Below are 20,628 nucleotides of genomic sequence, written 5' to 3' on the forward strand. Positions count from 1 at the left end.
ACACATTCACACTTATAATTTTACCCTACCTGTATTCATTTATCTGCCTTTCTTTGATCCATGTTTTATACTATACTACTATATTACAGTTACTATAGCTGTTTGTGTGCAGGTTTGCTCAGTGAAAGCTCTTGATGAAGTGTACTGTACAAGCATAGATTTTGTGTGTGTGTGTGTGTGAGAGAGAGAGAGAAAGAGAGAAATGAGGAATTGATTTCTATTATCAGATTACTGCATCTGGAAAACCACAGGAAGAGCTGAATTATACTCTCAATGAAAAGATCACGAAATATAAGGGAAACAAATTGACTTCCATATGTTGTGTTGTGCTGATGTGTGTGTGTGTGTGTGTGTGTGTGTGTGTTTGGGAAATGCTAGATACTGTAGCATCTGTTTCCCTATCTGTCAGTCTCATATTTGTGGTTGGGTTACCCTCCGTGTGTGTGTGTGTGTGTGTGTGTGTGTGTGTGTGTTTGTGTTTGTGTGTGTGCGTGTGCGTGCGTGTGCATGTGTCGCACACCCCTTGCGGCCATTCATTCTCCCAGACAGCTGTTTGGTGACCTGGTAACACCCCTTCTTTCCCTCCCACAGCATGTCACATACACACACACACACACATACATACAGAAACACACTCCCACACACATGGCAGCCCAGCATGTCTGCCACCACTGGTATCCCCGAGCCATCACCAACACACATACACACACAAACAGGATCACATGCAGACACCTTCAGTCACACTCAGTCACTGCTCTGATCAACCACGTTTGTCCATTCATAGCTGGAGTCAGAGCAGAACATTTTTTCATTACACAAGCCTTCTTTGATTTTTGATGATCAATACTGGGTATAGAACAGGTTTTCCTTGATGGTACATGAAGACCCCTGTTATGAGAGGAACCTTGCGTGAGGACACCATGCAGGGCCAACTGCTGCACTGAGGGCTGGGTAGGTCAACTCAGATAACTCAGCCAGATACAGCCCAAATAAAACACACTGAAATGCAGACAGCTCTAGGGGGGTTTACATGTGCTGTGGGCAAAGGACGGGGGTAGAGCTCATGAAGTCATTGTGAAATGACCATGAAGAGGGGGAGCCTGAGTCTGTTTGTTGGGTAGTGACAGTCGGTGCTTGAGTGGAGGCTGTACACAAGTGGCTGAACTATCAGTGACGAGTCAGCAACATCCAGTACTGCCAAATCTATCATGGCAGGTCCAGGGACACACAGAGGAGACTATTTGTGGACCGAAATGAACCAAAACTGGAGCTTATGTTTCCATGGTTGAGATGCACATAAAACCCCCAAGTTCCTAAAATGTTTTTTTGGTCCCTTGCAGTGTTTCTGCAGTTGTAAAATATCACTAATTTATTTATCCATTTGCAAATAATTTGGCTTTCACTGGTATTTTCCAATCCTCTCTGTTAATTTTGTGTTTTTGTGATAATGTTAACTTTGTAATCCTTGCTACAGGAAGTATGAGAGCTGAATTAGCATTTCTGGCATTACATCAATCGCACTTAGGTTAGGCACCGGACTCCAGGAAGGATGTGCATGGCCCTTATTGCTAACTGTGACATTCATGCACAAGAAGGTGCAGCCAAACTGTCTGGAAAGTGTCCAATATGAAGGCACTGGGGTGCCATCTGACATTGTCCTTCTGGCTTCAGTGGACCATGATCGCTGATTTGTGCAGGAGCAGTTTTCAGCAGAGTGTGACACAGTCAGACTGAGAAAGCACCTTCACATCAGGCACAAACATCAGCATGTGCAGTTCCACCTACAGTGGACGTTAACTGGGAATTTATGGGTTGCTTTTCCTGACCTGTTGTCTCTGCAGCCCTGAGGTACACTGATTGTATCACACTATAAATATTCTATTCCCCCACTTAATCTAACCTTTAACTCTCTGTAATACTGTAATACCTGCTTCTGTCCTTATAGATGGAAATCTTATTCTTGACTTTGCCACTTTATGTACTATCTGTCACTCTCCCTGTTATCTCGTGAAACTGAAAAGCCATTAATATTATCTTTAAAGAAGATAAAGCACGCTGAATTTGTTCAAGCAGCAAAGAACATGCTAAAAAATTACCTTTTTTAACTTTTTTTTTCTTTCTCATGTTGCAAGCTTCCTTATACGCTCCAGGCTCACGTTGACCCTTTTAGGGACTAACAGAGTCTTCGTTCCATGTACCCCCCAGATTTCTAACAAATAAGTGAAAATGGCAAACGCTGGTCAAATGTAGGCCACTGCATATCCATTTATGTGTCAAATCAATACTTTATGTGTCAAATCAATAGAAAGAGGATACAGTAGACTTTCTGAGCAGGCAGACTGTATCGCACTGTGGGAAGTTTGCACAATGTAAACTAGCACACCCCCAAAGATACTGCATAGCAGAGAACATCAAAACATGTCGGGTCAAAGGAATATTGTCATTATATTCCTGTGGGGAGGGGGAGTATGACTTTATGGTCCCTCACTGCATCTTTCCTTCTGTTTACTTTGCATTTGTATGCAGTTTGTATTGCTCGTGTGCTTTGTAGTACTTGATATAGAGCATTTCATATCATTGCAGTGTTACTAATCCCCCGTTTTAATATCGTTAAGTCTTCCTAGAGGAATGCATATGCTCTAAACTGCTCAACATTCAGATTATGTCACTTGGTGGCGCTTCACTGTCATCTGATCTTTGATGGTATCGCAGTAATATTCCTGTAGGGAGACACTGTAATATGTTTGTGATTCCCAATAATGAGTCCAGAGTGACCTGTCTGAGCCTTATGGCATTTTTAATGTCACAATGGCATTCTGTGACATTTTTATCACATCCTTGCTACTTACAGGTTTGCCGTGGTATTTATTGGTGTATGTAGCTTAGAGTTCTCTCTTGTTCAGTAACAGGCTCAGTGGTTGATCAAAACTTGTTTGTTTTCTATTCTCGAATACAAGTGTGTCAGCATGGTGCCTCACGACTCCATAATAAATCCTAAAACAGTACATTTTTTTAAGCTGCAGATGTGCAAACAGCATCAATTTATAGCACATCCACACAGTGAAAAAGAATCAGTGACCAGGATCCAAACACAATGCACCATGCACACACACATGTGCACGCACAGCCTGCTCTGCGCCTCTCCAGTCGTTTGATAGTCATTTGCTCAGTCAGGTGTGAATTGTGACTATATACCCATTTGTGAAGTCCGTATTACTGCATGTAACACCCCCTCCCTCCCTCCCTCCTTCCCTTTTCTTTCTCTCTCTCTGATGCTCTCTTCTCTCCCCCTCCTCTCATCAGAAAGAGAGAGAGAGAGAGAGAGAGAGAGACAGAGACAGAGAGACAGAAAGACAGAGAGAGACAGAGAGAGAGAGAGAGAGAGAGAGACAGAGAGAGATGGTACAGCAAAGAAATGTGGAAATTCACTCGACAGCTCTGAAGTCATGGGGAGAAAGAGATACACTAAGATTGAGCCTGGTGGGATGCTACATGATGTAGATAGATAGATAGATAGATAGATAGATAGATAGATAGATAGATAGATAGATAAATAGATAGATAGATAGATAGATAGATAGATAGATAGATAGATAGATAGATAGATAGATAGATAGATAGATAGATAGATAGATAGAAGGTCCTGACCTTCTCTGATGGGGAAGTTGAGTGGAAGTGGCATCTGGCATTTGGCCTGACATTTTCTTGAAACCCCTCCCACCATAACATCTATAGGTGGGACCACGATCTCCTCTTTCCAATTAACTTCTATATTTTATGCTGATTAACTCAGAATGACCTCTTATGGAGTATCTTAGAAACTTTGAGCTCCAGGATACAAAATATCCAAACAAAATATGACATGACATTTTTTTTATGTACCTTTAGCAACACAAATAAAAAAACAATTTAAATGATTTACTTCACACAGTATATGATATGCTATGTGTCCATGTTGTCCTCTTTTTCATTTCTTATCACAGTATTTTTTCCATTGCAGCCCAGAAGTGTGCTTTGTCTTCCAATGTAGGGAATCAATTTATCCTCATTCTCCTTAAAGGGGAACTTTACGATATGGCCAGTTTACCATGGCGGTGAGTCAGCCCGTGAAAACAGGTGTATAAAACGTAATGTTACAGTCTGAGAAGATTACCCATACAGCCTCACATTACTTAAAGACATTACATAAAGTTTGTGCACCGCAGGTGTGGAGTTTAAATGATGTAGTAGCTACTATGGGCAAAAAAAAAGGAAAAAAGATGCTATTGTTTACAGTGTATGCGGCATTTTGAAATCAGGATATCTCGCCCCTGTTGCATGAATGTTGACCTTTCTTTTGGAGATCTGTCTCCTGTGGGGCTCCCAGCTTCAACACAACCTGTAGGCCCTGAACTGGAAGAAAGCAGGTTTATTCAGAGTTCTGTGGTTTGGATGACGGGGTTTTCACGGAGCACCTGAACGTAGCAGAGGAACTAACGTTTGTGACCCCTTTGTTTCCAGGTCGGAAGCTATCCAGGTGACAGGTCGCTACGCCACCTGGGGAAACTTTGCTAGCTAACAGGAGCTAAACGAAAATGCAGAACGAAAACTTCAACAGGAAACAACGCAGAAAACGTCTGTGGAAATTTGCAGGTAGATACAACATGCCCTCTTGCAGGTGAACGAACAAAGATTCAATTTCAAGTTTTAACATTGTCGAATAGTGAAACATGGATTAATTTGTCTCCAGCCACCCCGTTGTTTTTTTAAATGTCAGTCAGTTTGACATGACATCGGAGGTGATTTTATTTTGTAGACTAATCTGCCTTCACACTCACAGCTTGTTCTTCTGTTCGTGTGTGTGTGTGTGTGTGTGTGTGTGTGTGTGTGTGTGTGTGTGTGTGTGTGTGTGTGTGTGTGTGTGTGTGTGTGTGTGTGTGTGTGTGTGTTCCCACATTTGAACTAATCCACAGTGGTGGGTGAAGGTGGAGCTACTGACTTTCTCTTGCCATTTCCTATGAATATTGTATTTGCTTTTGCACCACTAGTTGGTGCGTATTATTGTAGAGCCTTATCTGCTCTGTTTTGCTCCAGTTTTCCGGATGGATTGACTGTATGAACATCCCAAAAGGCATGAATGGATGGAGGCAGCTGGTGCCAGAGAGAGAGGGAGAGAGGGGCTCATTCTTGACAAAAATGTGAATGGAGATGGTCAAATGTCCCGCGGAGGAGGGTGAAATTGTTGCCTGAATCATTATGTGATTTTAGCCCAACTCTGCGTGTATTAGTGGGAGCTGCTTCCTGAAGGAGCTTTAGCGCAGAGAGCAGGGGGAGAGAGAGAGAGAGAGAGAGAGACCGAGAGAGAGAGACCGACGGACCGACAGTCCGTCTATCTATCCAGCTGCCCCTGCCTCTGCAGAAGCGCGCAGGCATACACATAGACAAAACGCCAAATCACACGCACGCGTGCACATTCAGCACACCAGTACACTGTCTGTCTCTCACTCTCTCTCACACACACACACGCGCACACACACACGTGCACGACGAGAGAGAGAAGGGGGAGAGAGAGAGAGAAAGCGAGAGAGAGAGACGTTGGGAGCGGGTCCCATGCACGGTTTGCAGGCTGCCGGAGCCTCTGCTGTAGTAGTCAATGTGCGTGTGCGTCTATGTGTGCGTCCGGCGGCTTCTCGCCTGCCTCTTCCCTCCTCTGCGCTCCTCTCCTCGCCCGGGACAGGAATAACAGGATACCGGGAGCTGTGATCATACAGAGGCTGGTTGAGCCCCCACAATGCGCGGGGCCAGCAGATATTGCAGTGGAGAATCCGCGGTAGGCGCACACACAATGAAGATTGGATTACAACAACAGTGATTTTATTCGCAGCCGCGCGCCTCTGAAGTGCTGAAACGGGGGATTTCATTCAGCGTTTTTGGACACGGTGGGAATAATTCATTGCCAGAGATTCGGTGATTTTTTTTTTTTTTTTTTTTTTTTTTTTTTCTTCTTCCTCCTGTTGTGCAGTGTTTGTGAGAGTGATCACCATCAGAGGCTGCATGGTTTCTCAGAGGAGAGAGGGGACTGTTGCAATGTCATCTCACACTACTGTTTTGGAGCTCCGTGGAAGGGAGATGCTGTAAGTACTTTGCCATGTCTGTTATATTTCTCTGGATTTGGGGTTGGGATGATCATGCACCGTCTCTGCCACCCCCACCCCCCACAGCCCCTCACCCCTCTCTCTCTCTCTCGCTCTCTCTCTCCTCATCAGCCGTGCGGGTTTTACCCACAGGCGTCCCTTTATCCAAAGTGCGGCACCCACACAACAGAGCACAGCTGTCACTAAAACACCGTCAACTGGGATTTAGACGACGCGGCAGGCACTATGAGATACAAACAAACAAACAAACAAATCACATTCTCCTCTCAGCTCTTTCGTCAAATGTTAGAATTTCCTCAGAATTCATGAGGCTGGCGCAGTGATCGGAGCGCAGGCTGCTTCAAAGCGCATCTGTACCCTATATAACATCTCTCAGCCGGCCACAGCAACCTTAACACGTGTATTCCTTTCACATTAAATTCACGTTAATGCATAAACTGACTGTACAGGTGAAATACACAGAGATCTGCCTCTTGGGTAGTTGGGCACATGCACCCACCATCCCCCAGTTATCATACAGTATGACCCCAAACACTGTGAAACCGGGTTGTTCCCCAAAACAGGTGCGAGCACACACCATAAATGGGGAATGGAGGTGCTTTTCTGGTGATATATGATCCAGAGGTTGGATAACACGTTGCGTTGTTTGAGTCGCGCCAGTGGTTGGCACAACTTCCAGCTCCTCTCCATCCCATACCAGGACGAACCAGCAGCGTAACATCGGGGAGATGCTCTGAGAACACGGGGCTTATTTATTTATTTTTGATTTATTTCTCATGTTGCGATGTGACTTCCGGGCCAAATCTTGTGTCTATCTTCTGCCGAAACGTGACATAAAGTGAACACGGGCTTTGCCCTTAAAGAAAAATCTTCCACTATGTAAGGAGCGTCTTGGCCACGAGTGGAGGGGACAGGCCTACTTTGTACCAGTAGGGGTCGCACTTGTATTGTGTTGGCTCCGTTGAACCTAATGGAGAATGAATTTATATCCCTTCTTCCCCCCCTCTCTCCTTTTCTCTTGTTCTCGGGACTCAGTCACGTTGTTGAAGCGCAGTTCTCCTATCACAGAGAAGCTCTCTCTCCCCCTCTCTCTCTCTCTAAAGGCGTCAGCCTCAGCCCGTGGAAGGGCAATCCATATTTTTATGACGGCAAAGGGAAATAATGTATTAACCCACTACCTCCCCCCATGCAGATTGAGAACCCTGTCTTATGGTTTTCCTGCTTTTACCATTCAGTGTGTATGTGTGTGAGCTCGTGTGCGTTCAGGACAGACAGAGATTTGTTTTTGCATCCATCAGTGCTAATCATACACTAGTAGCACCGGCAAAGAAAGAAGGGTGTTGACAGAAACAGCGAGTATGAGAGGGTGAAAGAGTGGAGGAGTCAAAACTGTGTGTGTATGTGTGTGTATGTGTGTGAGAGAGAGAGAGAGAGAGAGAGAGAGAGAGAGGGAGAGAGGGATGTGATTGATTTTCAATAACACCTTTATTTACATATAGATGAAGCTGACCACAGCCCTAAAGTTATTCAGTCTTCTAAAAAAAAAAAAAAGAATGTAAAGGGTTAAAATTCAAGTTGCCTTCAAGTACAGAACAGATTGCTCCTGCAAAGCAGCACTACATTGTTTCAGATTCATCAGCGTCGTTCATGGCTGAATAGAACCTGAAATCACCTCTGACTCTGGCCTTCAGAGACGGCTTCAGAGATAAGAGTCAGACAGAAACACTGCAGGTCTAGAAGAAGCTCAGTTTGTCTTGCTCTCTGGCAGCAAACAGACAGATAACAAATAAGGTGCCAAGCCAACATCTGACCGCTCTGAATGACAATACGTAACTTGGTCGTATCGTAACATTACATTATGATATCTCATAAAGGGCTATAATCACTTTCTTATCCATTATTTTCTTCTATATGCTTTGGCAACATAAATGTATTTTTCCATGTCATGCCAATAAGACAAAGTGAAATTCAGAAATAGAGACGAGAGACGTCTATATCAGAGACGTCTGATATGGGCCCCCTGCATGCTAATGAAGCAGAAAGTGACTGATGCAATTAGCACTAAAAGACCTGAAAATAAAGGAGTGAGGAGACACACTGTAACACAGAGTGCCATCTTCCAATATAGCACAGAGGGATAGGTGTGTATTGGGCATCAGGTGCAGAGAGAGAGAAAGAGAGAGAGAGCACTGTTCACATCCATTATATAAGAGAATACTAGTGATCTCACTTCTTTCTTTGTCTGTTTCTCTCCCCCTCTCTCTCTCTCTCTCTCTCTCTCTCTCACACACACACACACACACACACACACACACACACACACACAGACACACACACACACACAGTAGGTTTGTAGGGAGCTAAAGAGGTATGTGCAGTGGGCAGACAACATGTTGAAGCCTGAGTGGTAACAGACGATTACTTCCACTGGGCTTCTCATGGGCGCTCATGCACACGTCAGGGCACACGAAGCAGATGGCTGGGGCCTGAGAGAGAGAGAGAGAGAGAGAGAGAGTATGAATGAGGGAATGGCTGGGAGAAAATGGATGGAGGAATGAGGTGACAAAGGAGAAGGATGTCAGAAGGGACAGGGAGTAGTTTCTGTGTGTCATGGGTTACTGCAAGGGGTCCTCCAGTGAAGTTGGGGGGGGGGGGTGAAGGAGTGGAGGCTGATATATCCAGACGTTTAGTCAAGCTTCAAAAACACTGAATCCTACATTTTCCCATAATGACTCCCCATAGCATCTTTAGTTAGACTCTCCCCGCTTGATAAACCCAAGTCTTTCAAACTGCACTTTGCCACTTCCCAAGCTTCCTGTTACAAATTTGTAAGCCCAAGCCAAAATCACCCCAGATGACATCGCTAGGGTTATTTAGACAGTGGAAAACTGCTTTTAGAGCCACTGAAGACATGCAACTGTTTTTGCAGGCTCTGTTTCACTCTCAGTGACGAGTAAACTGATCTTGCTGTGTAAAAACTGCAGAGTGCTCCTTTAATTAATGCACCCAATTTGGAGCTACACAGTATTTGCTGTGGTGCCTCAGAACGGCATGTAGATTAGCTGTGTCACAAAACAGTGTAGGTGGTACTGGGACATTTTGTCCTGGGACAAACGTTGAGCTTCTGTAGGTGGCGTGCTTTTCTTTATCTGTTCAGCCAGAGAATCTGTCTCTGCTCATGTTAAATATCACTTCTTTTACCGACTATGTAAAACAAACCAAAGCTGCTGCTGTTGAATGTTAAATGCATCACTTCCTGTGCGGGGGGGGGGGGGGGGGGGGGGGGGGGGGGGTTCCTGGGAAAAGACCTACTCTGGACCAAGATGCTGAAAACAGGACATGTAAAAGCTTCTGTTTGCCTTTTTTTTTTTTTTAAAGGGAGTGCCTATAATTTAATCAAAGCCTGCATTCCTCTTTTCAAAACATTTTGTATCGCTTTGTATGCAAAGGCCTAGACAAGCCCGGGCGTCAGCAGCACATTTGCATTCATACAAAATCTTTTTCTCGGTATCTGTCTGGTGCCAGAATAAAACTCTTGAAAAGACAAAGGTGCGGAAAGACGCAGAACCTGAGGGATGAAAGAAAAAGGAATACTGCAGGGAGAACGATGGCAGAGAGGGGAAATGTTGTAGGATAGATGAACAAAGAGAGAACCAAAACTGAGTTATTTCTGAATTAGCCTTTGTATAATTAGGCAGAGAGTTGGAAGGGAAGAATAATGGAAGAAGTTTGAACTCCTTGATTATGATGGAGGAAAGGAAGTCCAGAGATTGAAAGAGGGGTGACTTTGACGAAGGTGGAGGTGTGTGTTATTGTAGAATTTTTACAACTTTATCAGGAGGCAGGTCCCAAATTAACTTAGAAACATGAATACAAGCAGCAGTTAGATAAGTCTAGTAGCTAGCAAAGTGGCTGCTGAGGAGAGGAGGAAACAGCCGACAAGGTGACAATGAGAGAAGTGTGGAAGGAAGTGAGTGTTTGGACTCTGCAGAGACACAAACCCGAGAATGATCCTTGGAGATGGGATTATGTAATCAAAAACATGGGGCTGTAGCAGCTCTTCCACCATGGAAAGGGCTGGGGTGTAGATCTTGAATGCACCAGAAGCTGTGAAAAGGTTCAGCACCACTGAGAAGCTGCTTTCAGGTTCCCTGTTACTGTAGCTGCCGACCAGGTGAACTAGCAGCTGGCAGTCTGTCTTCATCTTCACTCTCATCACTTTTCCTTGTTAGAAACTGCTGAGACTACTGCTTAAAAATGGCTAAACCAAGCGACAAAAATGCAAAATGCATTCGTTACTTGAGCTCAAAATGAGTAGTGTGCGTTGGACAGTGATTGTATACTGTTAGTGCATTATGGACAATGTAATTTTGTTGAATCTTGTCCTCTATACGGGAGTATGGGAATACGAATGAATTAAACATCTTGCAGTCAATGCAGTAGGAGAGAAAGTGGCTGAAGGTGGAGGAAAGATGGTAGGATGCGAAGGATGACGGGAAGGACGGACAGATAATGGAATAGATGAATGGGCGACGGATGAATGCGGAGTTGTGGAAGAAGCCGGTGTGAGATGGAAAAATCATACAATATTAAGGAAAGAAAGTATGTACGTACACATATACATATACACACACACACATGTGTCCTCCGGGCCGTGACATAGTACACACTTATCATCCTCAGTATCAAACTGACTTTGTGAATAAATCATATCCATAGAGTGTGCACACTATGTGAATCTAATTTTAATGCCATTTCGGAAGAAGGAATGCGATGGCAGCAGTAAACGCAATCATATTAATCATCATGTAAAGATAATGCGGCTGAATTATTGATGCATGTGAAACCTAGTTGTATGTGGACCAGAAATGTGGACTTTGTGGCGGTGAAGCCTTATGGGAATGGTATAACAAGAGTGTGTGTGTGTGTGTGTGTGTGTGTGTGTGTGTGTGTGTGTGTGTGTGGAGTGTGTATTAGATTTTCTGAAAAGGAACGTATAGGAAAGGGGGGCAAAAAATAAAAAAGCAAACCTGTTTTTATTTTAGTTTCTTATTCACTGATCACTGAGACAATGACTGATTTCAGAATAATACATGCGCAGAGTATTTTTGTTTTGTGCTTTGTGTGAGGAAATATGATAGGAGTGTGTGTGTCTGTGTGTGTGTGTGTGTGTGTGTGTGTGTGTGTGTGTGTGTGTGTGAATGATAGCCAGTAGTATGGATGTGCCTGCCAAACATCATTTACTGTTGTGGTGCCAGGAAACGGTAGCCTTTGTGTGACGACAAACTGCCCCAATCCGATTTGGCTGGGGGATGCTCTCTCCCCTCCCTCGCTCTCTCTGTCTCTCTCCCCCTCTCTCCCTCTCATTCTTTTTCTTCCTCCCTCTTTTTTTTTCATATCTGTATCTCTTTCTCAAATATTACTTTTCTCCCACAGTTTCTCTGTTTTTCTCCTCCTCTGTGCATTTTTTCCGCTATCCCTCTCTCCCTGAAATCCCCCAGTGATGCTGCAGAGTTGAGACAAGGGAAGAGAGAGAAAAAAAAAAACTCTCTTTTGTTAGTCCCATTTCCACACCACCCATTGGAACTGAAAGATAATCTTGTCAACAGTGGACTCGCCTGTTACTATAAATACTATAATACGCCAAATTGGTACCAGTTTGACCCTTTTGTGTGTGTTTTCTCCAAATAAGTTTTTTTGAAGAGAATACCGCATGCTGCAGCACCTTTTGGTTTATACATGGTATCCGTTGAAAAAGGGGAATTTGTAACCTATAGAAACATTTCCCTGAGTCCATGTGTGTACACAGTGTGTGTACAGAACATATGGAAACATTCACATTGTTGCAGTTTGGAGCATTTCTTATTCAGCTCCTCTGCCTAGATTTTCTCGACTTTTTAACTCTCCTGCAACCTCCAGAAGCTGCTGATGAAAAGCATTTTAACAGTTTGATGGTCCCACTGATACTGTGATATTAATATTGAGATGTAATATATAAAATGATAGCAGCAGCAGCAAGTGCCGCAGCGGGATGGTCTAATGATTAAGATGGTCCTTCAACCGGAAGCCTTGGGTTGAAACCCTCTTGACAGGAAGACCCCGTCCTCATCAAGTGCTCTTGGGCAAGACCTTAAATGGGAACCATCGTCATGGATGCTGTTCTGTAGCTTAAAAAAAAAAGTCAAAATATGGGGTCAAAATAGGTGTAAAATAGGTGTAGTAATGGTCGAGTGGTCGAGTGGTCGGGCCTCAGCCAGGCTGCACGCTGGTTTGAATCCGTGGAGCAGTTTGGAAACGTTTGGGGAAGCTGTTCATTGACCAACATTACAAGCGACTGTTGTCATGTGGAAAAAGTGTAAGTGAAGCCAGTCCAACTGTGAAATACTGTATTTATAGATAAATAGATAAGCATTTCTCTTTTTAAAAAAAAAAGAAAAAAAAGAAAGTATGCAGTTGTCCCACTGAAAAACACATATCAGCCCTGTAGAATGAAATGATTTCACCAGCTGTCAGGGCAAGCCATCATCAAATCCTACAGCTTCTTGGAAGAAGGAAGACGTCGACTTCTTGACAGAGACAATAGGAATCCATTAGGCGTCAGTGGTCTTTCTCTGCAGTGAATGGACTGAGATTTGGATGATTCATCCTCAGGTCTGCTCTAACACTGTTTATGCTCAGTTGGGTTGGGGGGGCACACGCAGTCCTCTGCTTGTTTAAAGACACACTGAGTCCACATGCATTATTCAGCTCACAATAGAGTCTTCCACTAGAGTCTCAATTTCACCACAGAATCACAAGGTATGACAAATCCTAGCCTGCAGAAAATAATCTAATCTACAGCTTTCTCTCTTTACTTGGGAGAGGCAGGGTTTGTGGAATAATGGAAAACTTTACAAATACAAAAGATTATTTTATTACATTGCTGACTAAAGCGCATTCTGATTAGGATCCTTATGAAAACGTTTTTGACAACTGACACGCCGAAGGCAAGTTAGCAGGTGTAGGTGGCACAGACAACAACATGGAATAAATTATAAAGGATACATATGACATAATATTGTCAATCAAGTAAGTTCATGGAAAAATACCAAAACAAATATAATATTAATATTTTTTGAGAAATAGACAAAGAAGCAGGACTGAAAGTACCTTGTCCTTCGTAGCTATTAAATCTGGTGCCATTTTACCGGCTGCTTCTGAGAATCAATTGGTTTTGCAACATGTGGATGTCTTGCTGTGTTGTTCACAGTGTTGTTTTGTCGATTACGTTAATGGGTAGGAACGCTTCGTAAATGAGACAAGTTTCTTATGATCTCATGATCTCGGCGCTTAAATCTGCACTGCCTCCCAACAGTGGCATGATGAACGACGTCTCCTGGGAATCAATCATGCACCAACGGGCTCCACACTGACGCAAAAACACGCGGCCCCCATCGGTGAATCCATAAATCTTCAACAGTGCACATGGACACATTATGTGACCATATGTTTCATGCCCTTCTGATTTTGCTCACGCTCTACTGTTCAGCACACCTGCTCTATGTCTTACACATGATGATAAACCTACACACACACACACACACGCTCACTCACTGTTTCATGCTCTCTGAGCATTGGGTGTTGAGGCCAGTGAGTGTTGTCTCTGTGGGGAGAAGGGTGGTGAGGTTTCTGTGAGATGATGATGTCCCTTTGCTCGTCTGTTTGTTTGAATGACCACTGTCACTCTCTCACCTGGCTCTCACTCACACCGACTCCCACTTTCACATGCTCCCACATCTGTGTACACATGCACATTCTCAAATGCACACACAAAAAATGTTTCTTTCAACCGAGGACCCCCCCTTTTTCTCTCTCTCTCTCTCTCTCTCTCTCTCTCTCTCTCTCTCTCTCTCTCTCTCTCTCTCTCTCTCTCTCTCTCTCTCTCTCTCTCTCTCTCTCTCTCTCTCTCTCTCTCTCTCTCTCTCTCTCTCTCCCAACCTTCTGCCTCCCTGTCCGAGGCCTGCAGTGCTACTTCAAAAACGCAAGAGAACACTATCTGGCATCCCCAGCTATTTATAGCACTCTTGTTTATATTAGTCTGTTCTTTTCAGCCTTTATGTAATTTGTCTCTTACTTACCTCTGGGGACACAAACTGAACTCTGTGAATTTGACAGCTGTGTCACCACTCTGTGCATTGAATCATTTATATAAGAATCTAATAAATACAGGTGAAGACACCAGAATAAGCATCATGTGGCAGCATCAGCATCATTTTCTTTCATTTTGTTTTATTCCCTAGTCACATCAGTGTCTCCTGATGGATGAGAAGAGATTTGATATTTTTTTTAAATCAGTTCTTACCATACAACTCCACTATTTTGTTGTGCTTGCAATATGGCGTCCCTTCCATTAGGCATTTAATTAAAAATCTCAGTATGACAAGTGGCATAGACTGGTTTTATAAAAGTTTTTATAGTTTTGTACAGTTTTACTTACTCCTCTGCTGAATCTATAAGAGCTTTAGTGCAGCGAGAACATAATGTTTGAGTCATCGTTTTGATTCCTGTTTGGAAGCTGTGAGTGGTTTGTCCACATTTGAGATGTTGGTTTTATATATATATATATATATCATATATATATATATATATATATATATATATATATATATATATATATATATATATATATATATGTATATATGAACAAGACTAAGAGTCTACAGCTTGTGAGGCTGTGCCATAGGCGCATGGACTAAATACAAATATTGGCACGCTAACATGCTCACAATGAAAATGCTAAACTGCTGATGTTTAGAAGACATAATGTTTGCCATCTTCAGTTTTGCAAGGGAGTTGGTCAAAAAAGTCAAATTTTGAGCTGCTGATGACGGTGTTAGATGAACAGCCAATGGATCACCAAAGACATTACAGCTTACCAACCTTATGGTGGCACTAAAGGAAAAGTCAATCAGGAGTTATCACCTGGGAACCATTCATCTGGACAGAAATGCTCCATCTCGCATATGTTTTAGTCTGGACCAACACGGTGAACCCAGCGACAGACGGACTGAGAGACAGCCATCGCTAGCCTTTGAGTCATGCCACTAGCATGGCTAAAAGAGTAAAGTTCTTTAAGTTACAGTCTATGCTAAAAAACCTTTTCACCGTACTGTATGTGAGATATACTCCATAATATAAAAACCAAATTACCTGTTGTCCTGCAGAACAATGCAAATATTATAATAACTGAATCATCCCACTGGCAGGAAGTGTAATAGAATCAAAAGTACATGAATGTTCAGCGTAGTTTCTCTATGACTGTCCCTCCAGCTTCCTCCTTTTATAAGATGTGCGTCAATCCATCCTGAAGGTGGAGTGTTAAGATATTACACTTGTAAACTGTATAAATGTCTGCCTGCCTCTTCTGAATAGCACAGCTCGCTCCTGAATCATCTGATCCTAGCAGTCGTGACCATAAAGTAGATACTTGTTAGTCATCTTTTCTTTCTATCACCCCTCCGCAACTTCCCTCTCAAGGCCATCTCCCTCCCCGCAAGGTTTATGTGTTTAATAACGTTACAGGGAAGAAGTGGAATAAAGAAGAAAGATGCTACCTGAATGTGTGGGCTTGTCTTAACAGTTTGTCTCCCCTGTCTCTCTCTCTCTCTCTCTCTCTGCCATCATCTTTCCACACTTCTCTCTCCCATCTCCTACTCTCCTTTCCATCTGTCCTCATCTGTTCTGTTTTCCCTCATCCTGTCTCCATGCAGGGGATGAAGTGGTTTGGCAGTATGTCCCTCAGCAGCAAAAGGAGTAAGAGGAGGAGTAGAAGGAGCAGCAGCTGTAGCAGTAGTAGTAATAGTGTGCTGCTCTCCTTGGCTCTCCTGGTGGTGGTGACCCTCATCACGGACCCCGCGGCGGCGCAAAAGCAGCGTAGTGGCGGCGCCTCGGAAAAAGTGCCGGTCCTGAACATTGCTGTGATCCTGGGACGCACACGCTACATCTCCGACCGGGACATCCGGGCGCTGTGGAGCAAGGAGGACCCCATCGACGTCAACGTGGTCACACTGCTGGTCAACGAGACCGACCCCAAAAGCATCATCACTCACATGTGCGACCTGATGTCCGGGACCAAGATCCACGGCGTGGTGTTTGGGGATGGCACCGACCAGGAGGCCATTGCCCAGATTTTGGATTTTATTTCCTCGCAGACGCTTATACCCATCCTCGGCATCCATGGAGGGTCGTCCATGATCATGGCTGATAAGGTATGGAGGAGGGGTGGATGGATGATGTGTTGATTGGTTGATTGTTGATACAAAGACTGAATGGATTAATAGAGTTCTGGTTGATTCATTGGTTTGGTTTGGAGTGATTTGCCAAAAGTGTTGGATGCAGCTCTGCTGAACTGCGAAAATCAGGCACACACTCACTTGTCAGCTCATACACATTTGGTTGTTGCTGCTGTCGACAGCCTGTAAAACGGTAGTAATACTTTATCACGCTAACAGACTGAAGTGAGGCCTTGCCTGTTAGCTGCACCTCACAAATATAAGTACAGCTGGTGTCTAGAGGAAGAAAACGGAGAGGAACCTGCGTGGTATTGGTGGGAAGAGATGATGTGGAGGAAGTAAAGGAGGGGGGTGTGGGGGGGTGGGAGGATGAGGTAAGTATCTGCAGAGAAGTGTTGGAGGAATGCAGGTGGAGAACAGAGGGAAGGGAAGAAGATGAGCAAAGAGAGAAAGGGGCGAGGAGAGAGGAGGAAATGTGGAAGGAGTGGGTGTTTTTAGCAGTCTGGCTATCACCGGCTGACTGGTACGGTGAGCTATAATCTAGGAAGCCTCCATTCATTGTGCAGGATTCCCTCAGACAAGCAGCACGAGTCCGGATTGGTTCTCACATTTGAATAGGGCAAGCCCCTCGCCCCGCCAGTCACTTTGAACTGTGAATAGGACGAGATGAACAGCATGATAGTGTGGATTCACGAGGCAGCGCTTAGCTCCTGGGATTCATCAGATCCACAATGGGGATATTCTTATCTGTGTCATTTGCCCAGAAGATCAAAGGAGGCTTACCAGACGGTGCGTTAGCCAGCCTAGCCTTAAAGATGCTACATATAGCATTTATGATACAGTTACATAGTGTAATTACTGTGAACAAATGAAACTATGGACTTGTGATCTGTTTTCTTCTGTGGTATTGTTAGCACTAGTCTTTTTCAAAATGACCACCACACTTTCTGTAAAGCCTGCAGCTTCCTTCCGACAACCCACTGCCCATACTGTGTGTTTGTCTTTTCCCGAGGATGATTTATTTTTCTATAAACCTTTCTCTTTCTGCAAGATCTGCCAATGCAAGAAAATCTTTAGCTCCAGTCGCACTGGAAGAATAACACCCTACTTCCTATTTCATGCCACAAAGCAATCTCACTCTTAAGCGGTCCAGCAGATTTCCCACCAAATCCGACCCTGTGGCCCACAATAGAACTTGCAGTGTAGGGGTCGATGTAGAACCTCTCAGCGATTAGCGCGTTTGTTTACAGTGAATATACGAATGTCTTAAAGTTACTGCAGAAATGCTTCGTTGATGCTGTAATGCTATACGTGGCACCTTTTTATTTTTATTTAAAAAAAAAAAAGGGGGAGAGGAGGGAAGGAGAGAGAAGGGTGTTGGAGGCGAGGGCACAGAAGGAGGGAGGAGGTGAGTGTGAGAATAGAGGACGTGGAGAGGGGAAGCAGAGAAATGAAGGGGTGAGGGATAATCCCTCAGTTTGACCAGAGGCGAAGGATGAGTGGTGGGGAATTACAGAATGTCCTGATTGGCACCTGCCACACACACACACACACACACACACACACACACACACACACCTGTCCCCTGTCAGTGAGTTTCATCGAAACAGCAGCAATTCAGCTCCTTGACAGCAGGGGTGTTTCCTCTGCAGGAGCACATGAGGAGAAAATAATCCACTTCAAAGAGCTCGACCCAACAACCACTTTGTCTTTGTTTTGTTGCTCACGTTTTACTTCTCACCTCACATCCTGTCAGCCTTCCTCTGCGAGCTTCAAATCCACACGCTGCAGCACATGTGCAGCTGTCTCTCGCTCTTCGCACACAAAGCTCTCTCGTAGTTCCCTCCTCAGGCTGTGGAAACGTTTCAGCTGTCGTGGGCTTGCAAACCAGAGCCACTTGAACCAAATGTGTGAAGTATTTTCCACTGTCGATACTTTGTCTCTGCTTTTCTGACAAGTGGACAGGAGATACCAGGTTTTTATCCGCACGCATCTAATGTATTGTGCTTCTGAAGACGTGTAAGTTGGCGCCTTGGTCAAGTTTCTAGAGGTAAAGGTGTGACACTAAAAAAAATGACACCAGAAAGTGAGATTTGCATCTGCAGTGCTTGAGTAATATCTTGAAATATGTGGAGATCTTGAACATTTTTGTAAATTATGCTTGTCCCACAAGTAATTTATGTGCTATTCAGCCCGAAACCTTATTATCAATGAATCTCTCAATGGTTTTCAATTCAACATTTATACTGTAGCAGATCAGAAAATGATGAAAAGTGTTGATCTTTAGACTCTTCAGAATACTCTTCTTGTCTGACTTACCAAAGGGTTCAATTTATGAAAATATATTAAATAAAAAATATAGTAAATAATATATACTAAAAATAATAATAAAATAATAAAAAAAAAAAAACAACAACAACCAATCTTCATATCTAAAAAGGTTTGTCCAGCGACTGTATTTTTCAAATTTTTATTCTTTGTAATAAACAGCACCTGTTTGACTGCGGAATTCATTTTATGATTAGAAGTCCTAGTACTTACATAGCGGATAATGCCTGTGATGATGTTAAGTATATGATATCTACCACTCACATAAAAACGACAGTTAAATCTGTTTAGCGAATGTTGCAGTGTGTTTTCCTATCCCAAACAAGGATTAGGATTCCTCCAGTGTGTCATGTGCTGTATCCTCTCCTTGTGAGGTTTACATAGTCTTTTTACCCTCCTTTTTAAAGTTTATATAACTCCTCACCCTCTGTAGGTTAAGGTTTATACATTTACCCTCTGAAGTGTAAGTAGCAGAGCCTTTCTGCCGCCTTGTTCCATGCAGATTTTCGCTAATCCTCATGTGAAATATGAGGAGAAGCTCGCCTCCAATGATTACGCCTTGTAAGACCCTCAGTGTGTTTGTCTATTCACGATTACGCCTTCATACTTGTGTGTACAGAGACGTGTATGAAATTTCCCTGCATATATATGCTTTAATGCCTTTGCGTGCACTGAAAATACTTTTACTGTGTGTGTGTGTGTGTGTGTGTGTGTGTGTGTTTCCTTTGCCTGTCACTTGGAGGCTAAATCTCTTGGTGCTGATGACTCCCAGTCAAAGCCGTTTCCACGTGAACCTCTGGAGAATACTATCTGAGAGCTTCCCCATTTAAAAAAGAAAAGACACTATTTACGCGTCATCTCCTCTCTCTCTCTCTTTCCTTCCCTTTCTCTTTTTCTCCCTCCTCCTTGTGTTGTCCCCTCCACCCTTCTCCATATCCTTCTGTCTTTTATTTTTACTTGTTAATTAGATAAATGTTGCAGGATCTCCCTGTGTTAGCCCCTTCCATACATCTCTCAGCCTTTGTTGAATAATGCATCACTTGCCTGTATTGAAAATAATACATTATTGATTAAGGAAAGAAATGTCTTCTCCTGCTGCATTCTAAGCAATTCAGCTTGAAGGTACCACCCCGGCAGCTCCTTAAAACTGGGTGGGTTGAAAAAAAAAAAAACATAGTTTGTATCATCTTGTTTTCATCGCTGACATTCCTTACCTTTTACACTGTTGTTCTTTTATCTTTTATTTGTGAATTTGTCTCTTTTGTTCTCTCTTTCCTCCCTTTCATCATCTTTTTAAGGCTTGCACTCACTTCTCATTCCCTCACAGGCTGTTTTTGTGTGGCTGGATGTCCCGCCCGGCTTGTTGATTGGCTTCATGTTAGTCTCATGCTAAATGGTTATTGACTTTCCCCGAGGTCAGTAATGGCAACTGGATCATGTTGGTCACGAACACCGTTCACTCTGTGTTTCTTAAGTCTCCGTTAGTATCTCCTCTAACTCAGAGCTGCCCAGTGACAGGTCCTGTCCGATCTGTCTGATGCGCTCTGATGTTTTTTTTTCTCTCTCTTCCTCTTCATTTTCCCTCTGTTTTTGGAGCACGCCTCATGAATTTAATCATGGTCTGAATGCACCGGATGCTTTAACAGCAGCGATAGAAGACGCTTCTGAATAAAACAAAAAGTGTTGAAAGAGTCAAAAAATATTGCAATGATCTTTAATGTTCCCCCAGCGGTGTAACACAGGGTATGAGTGTGTATACACTGTGTATGTGTGTGTATGTGTATGTGGTGGGTACTTGACCCCACAGGTTTAAATGGCTGTTTGAGGATTAAGACTCAGATTAAGACTCAATTTTAGGATTAGAATTGGGTTTAGTTTTATGGTTAGGTTAACTT

The 20,628-nt window shown here is 43.5% G+C and overlaps 1 protein-coding gene across 3 annotated transcripts in view; it reads left to right on the forward strand.

Moving 5' to 3' along the window:
* Window positions 1-4,546: 4,546 nt before the first annotated feature.
* The window catches only part of grin2aa (glutamate receptor, ionotropic, N-methyl D-aspartate 2A, a), a 142,612-nt gene continuing 126,530 nt past the window's right edge, over window positions 4,547-20,628 (forward strand). The window contains exons 1-2 of one of the 3 annotated variants that reach the window (XM_056400788.1): window positions 4,547-4,632; window positions 15,884-16,381. In XM_056400788.1, coding sequence (XP_056256763.1) covers window positions 15,887-16,381 — 495 coding nt within the window. In that variant the 5' untranslated portion in view covers window positions 4,547-4,632; window positions 15,884-15,886. Of the gene's footprint in view, window positions 4,633-5,391; window positions 6,114-15,877; window positions 16,382-20,628 lie in introns of those variants that run through there. The other 2 variants (XM_056400787.1, XM_056400786.1) reach the window with 2 other exon arrangements.

The sequence above is a fragment of the Seriola aureovittata genome, chromosome 17, assembly GCF_021018895.1.
Source record: "Seriola aureovittata isolate HTS-2021-v1 ecotype China chromosome 17, ASM2101889v1, whole genome shotgun sequence".
In the NCBI taxonomy this organism is placed as follows: Eukaryota; Metazoa; Chordata; class Actinopteri; order Carangiformes; family Carangidae; genus Seriola; species Seriola aureovittata.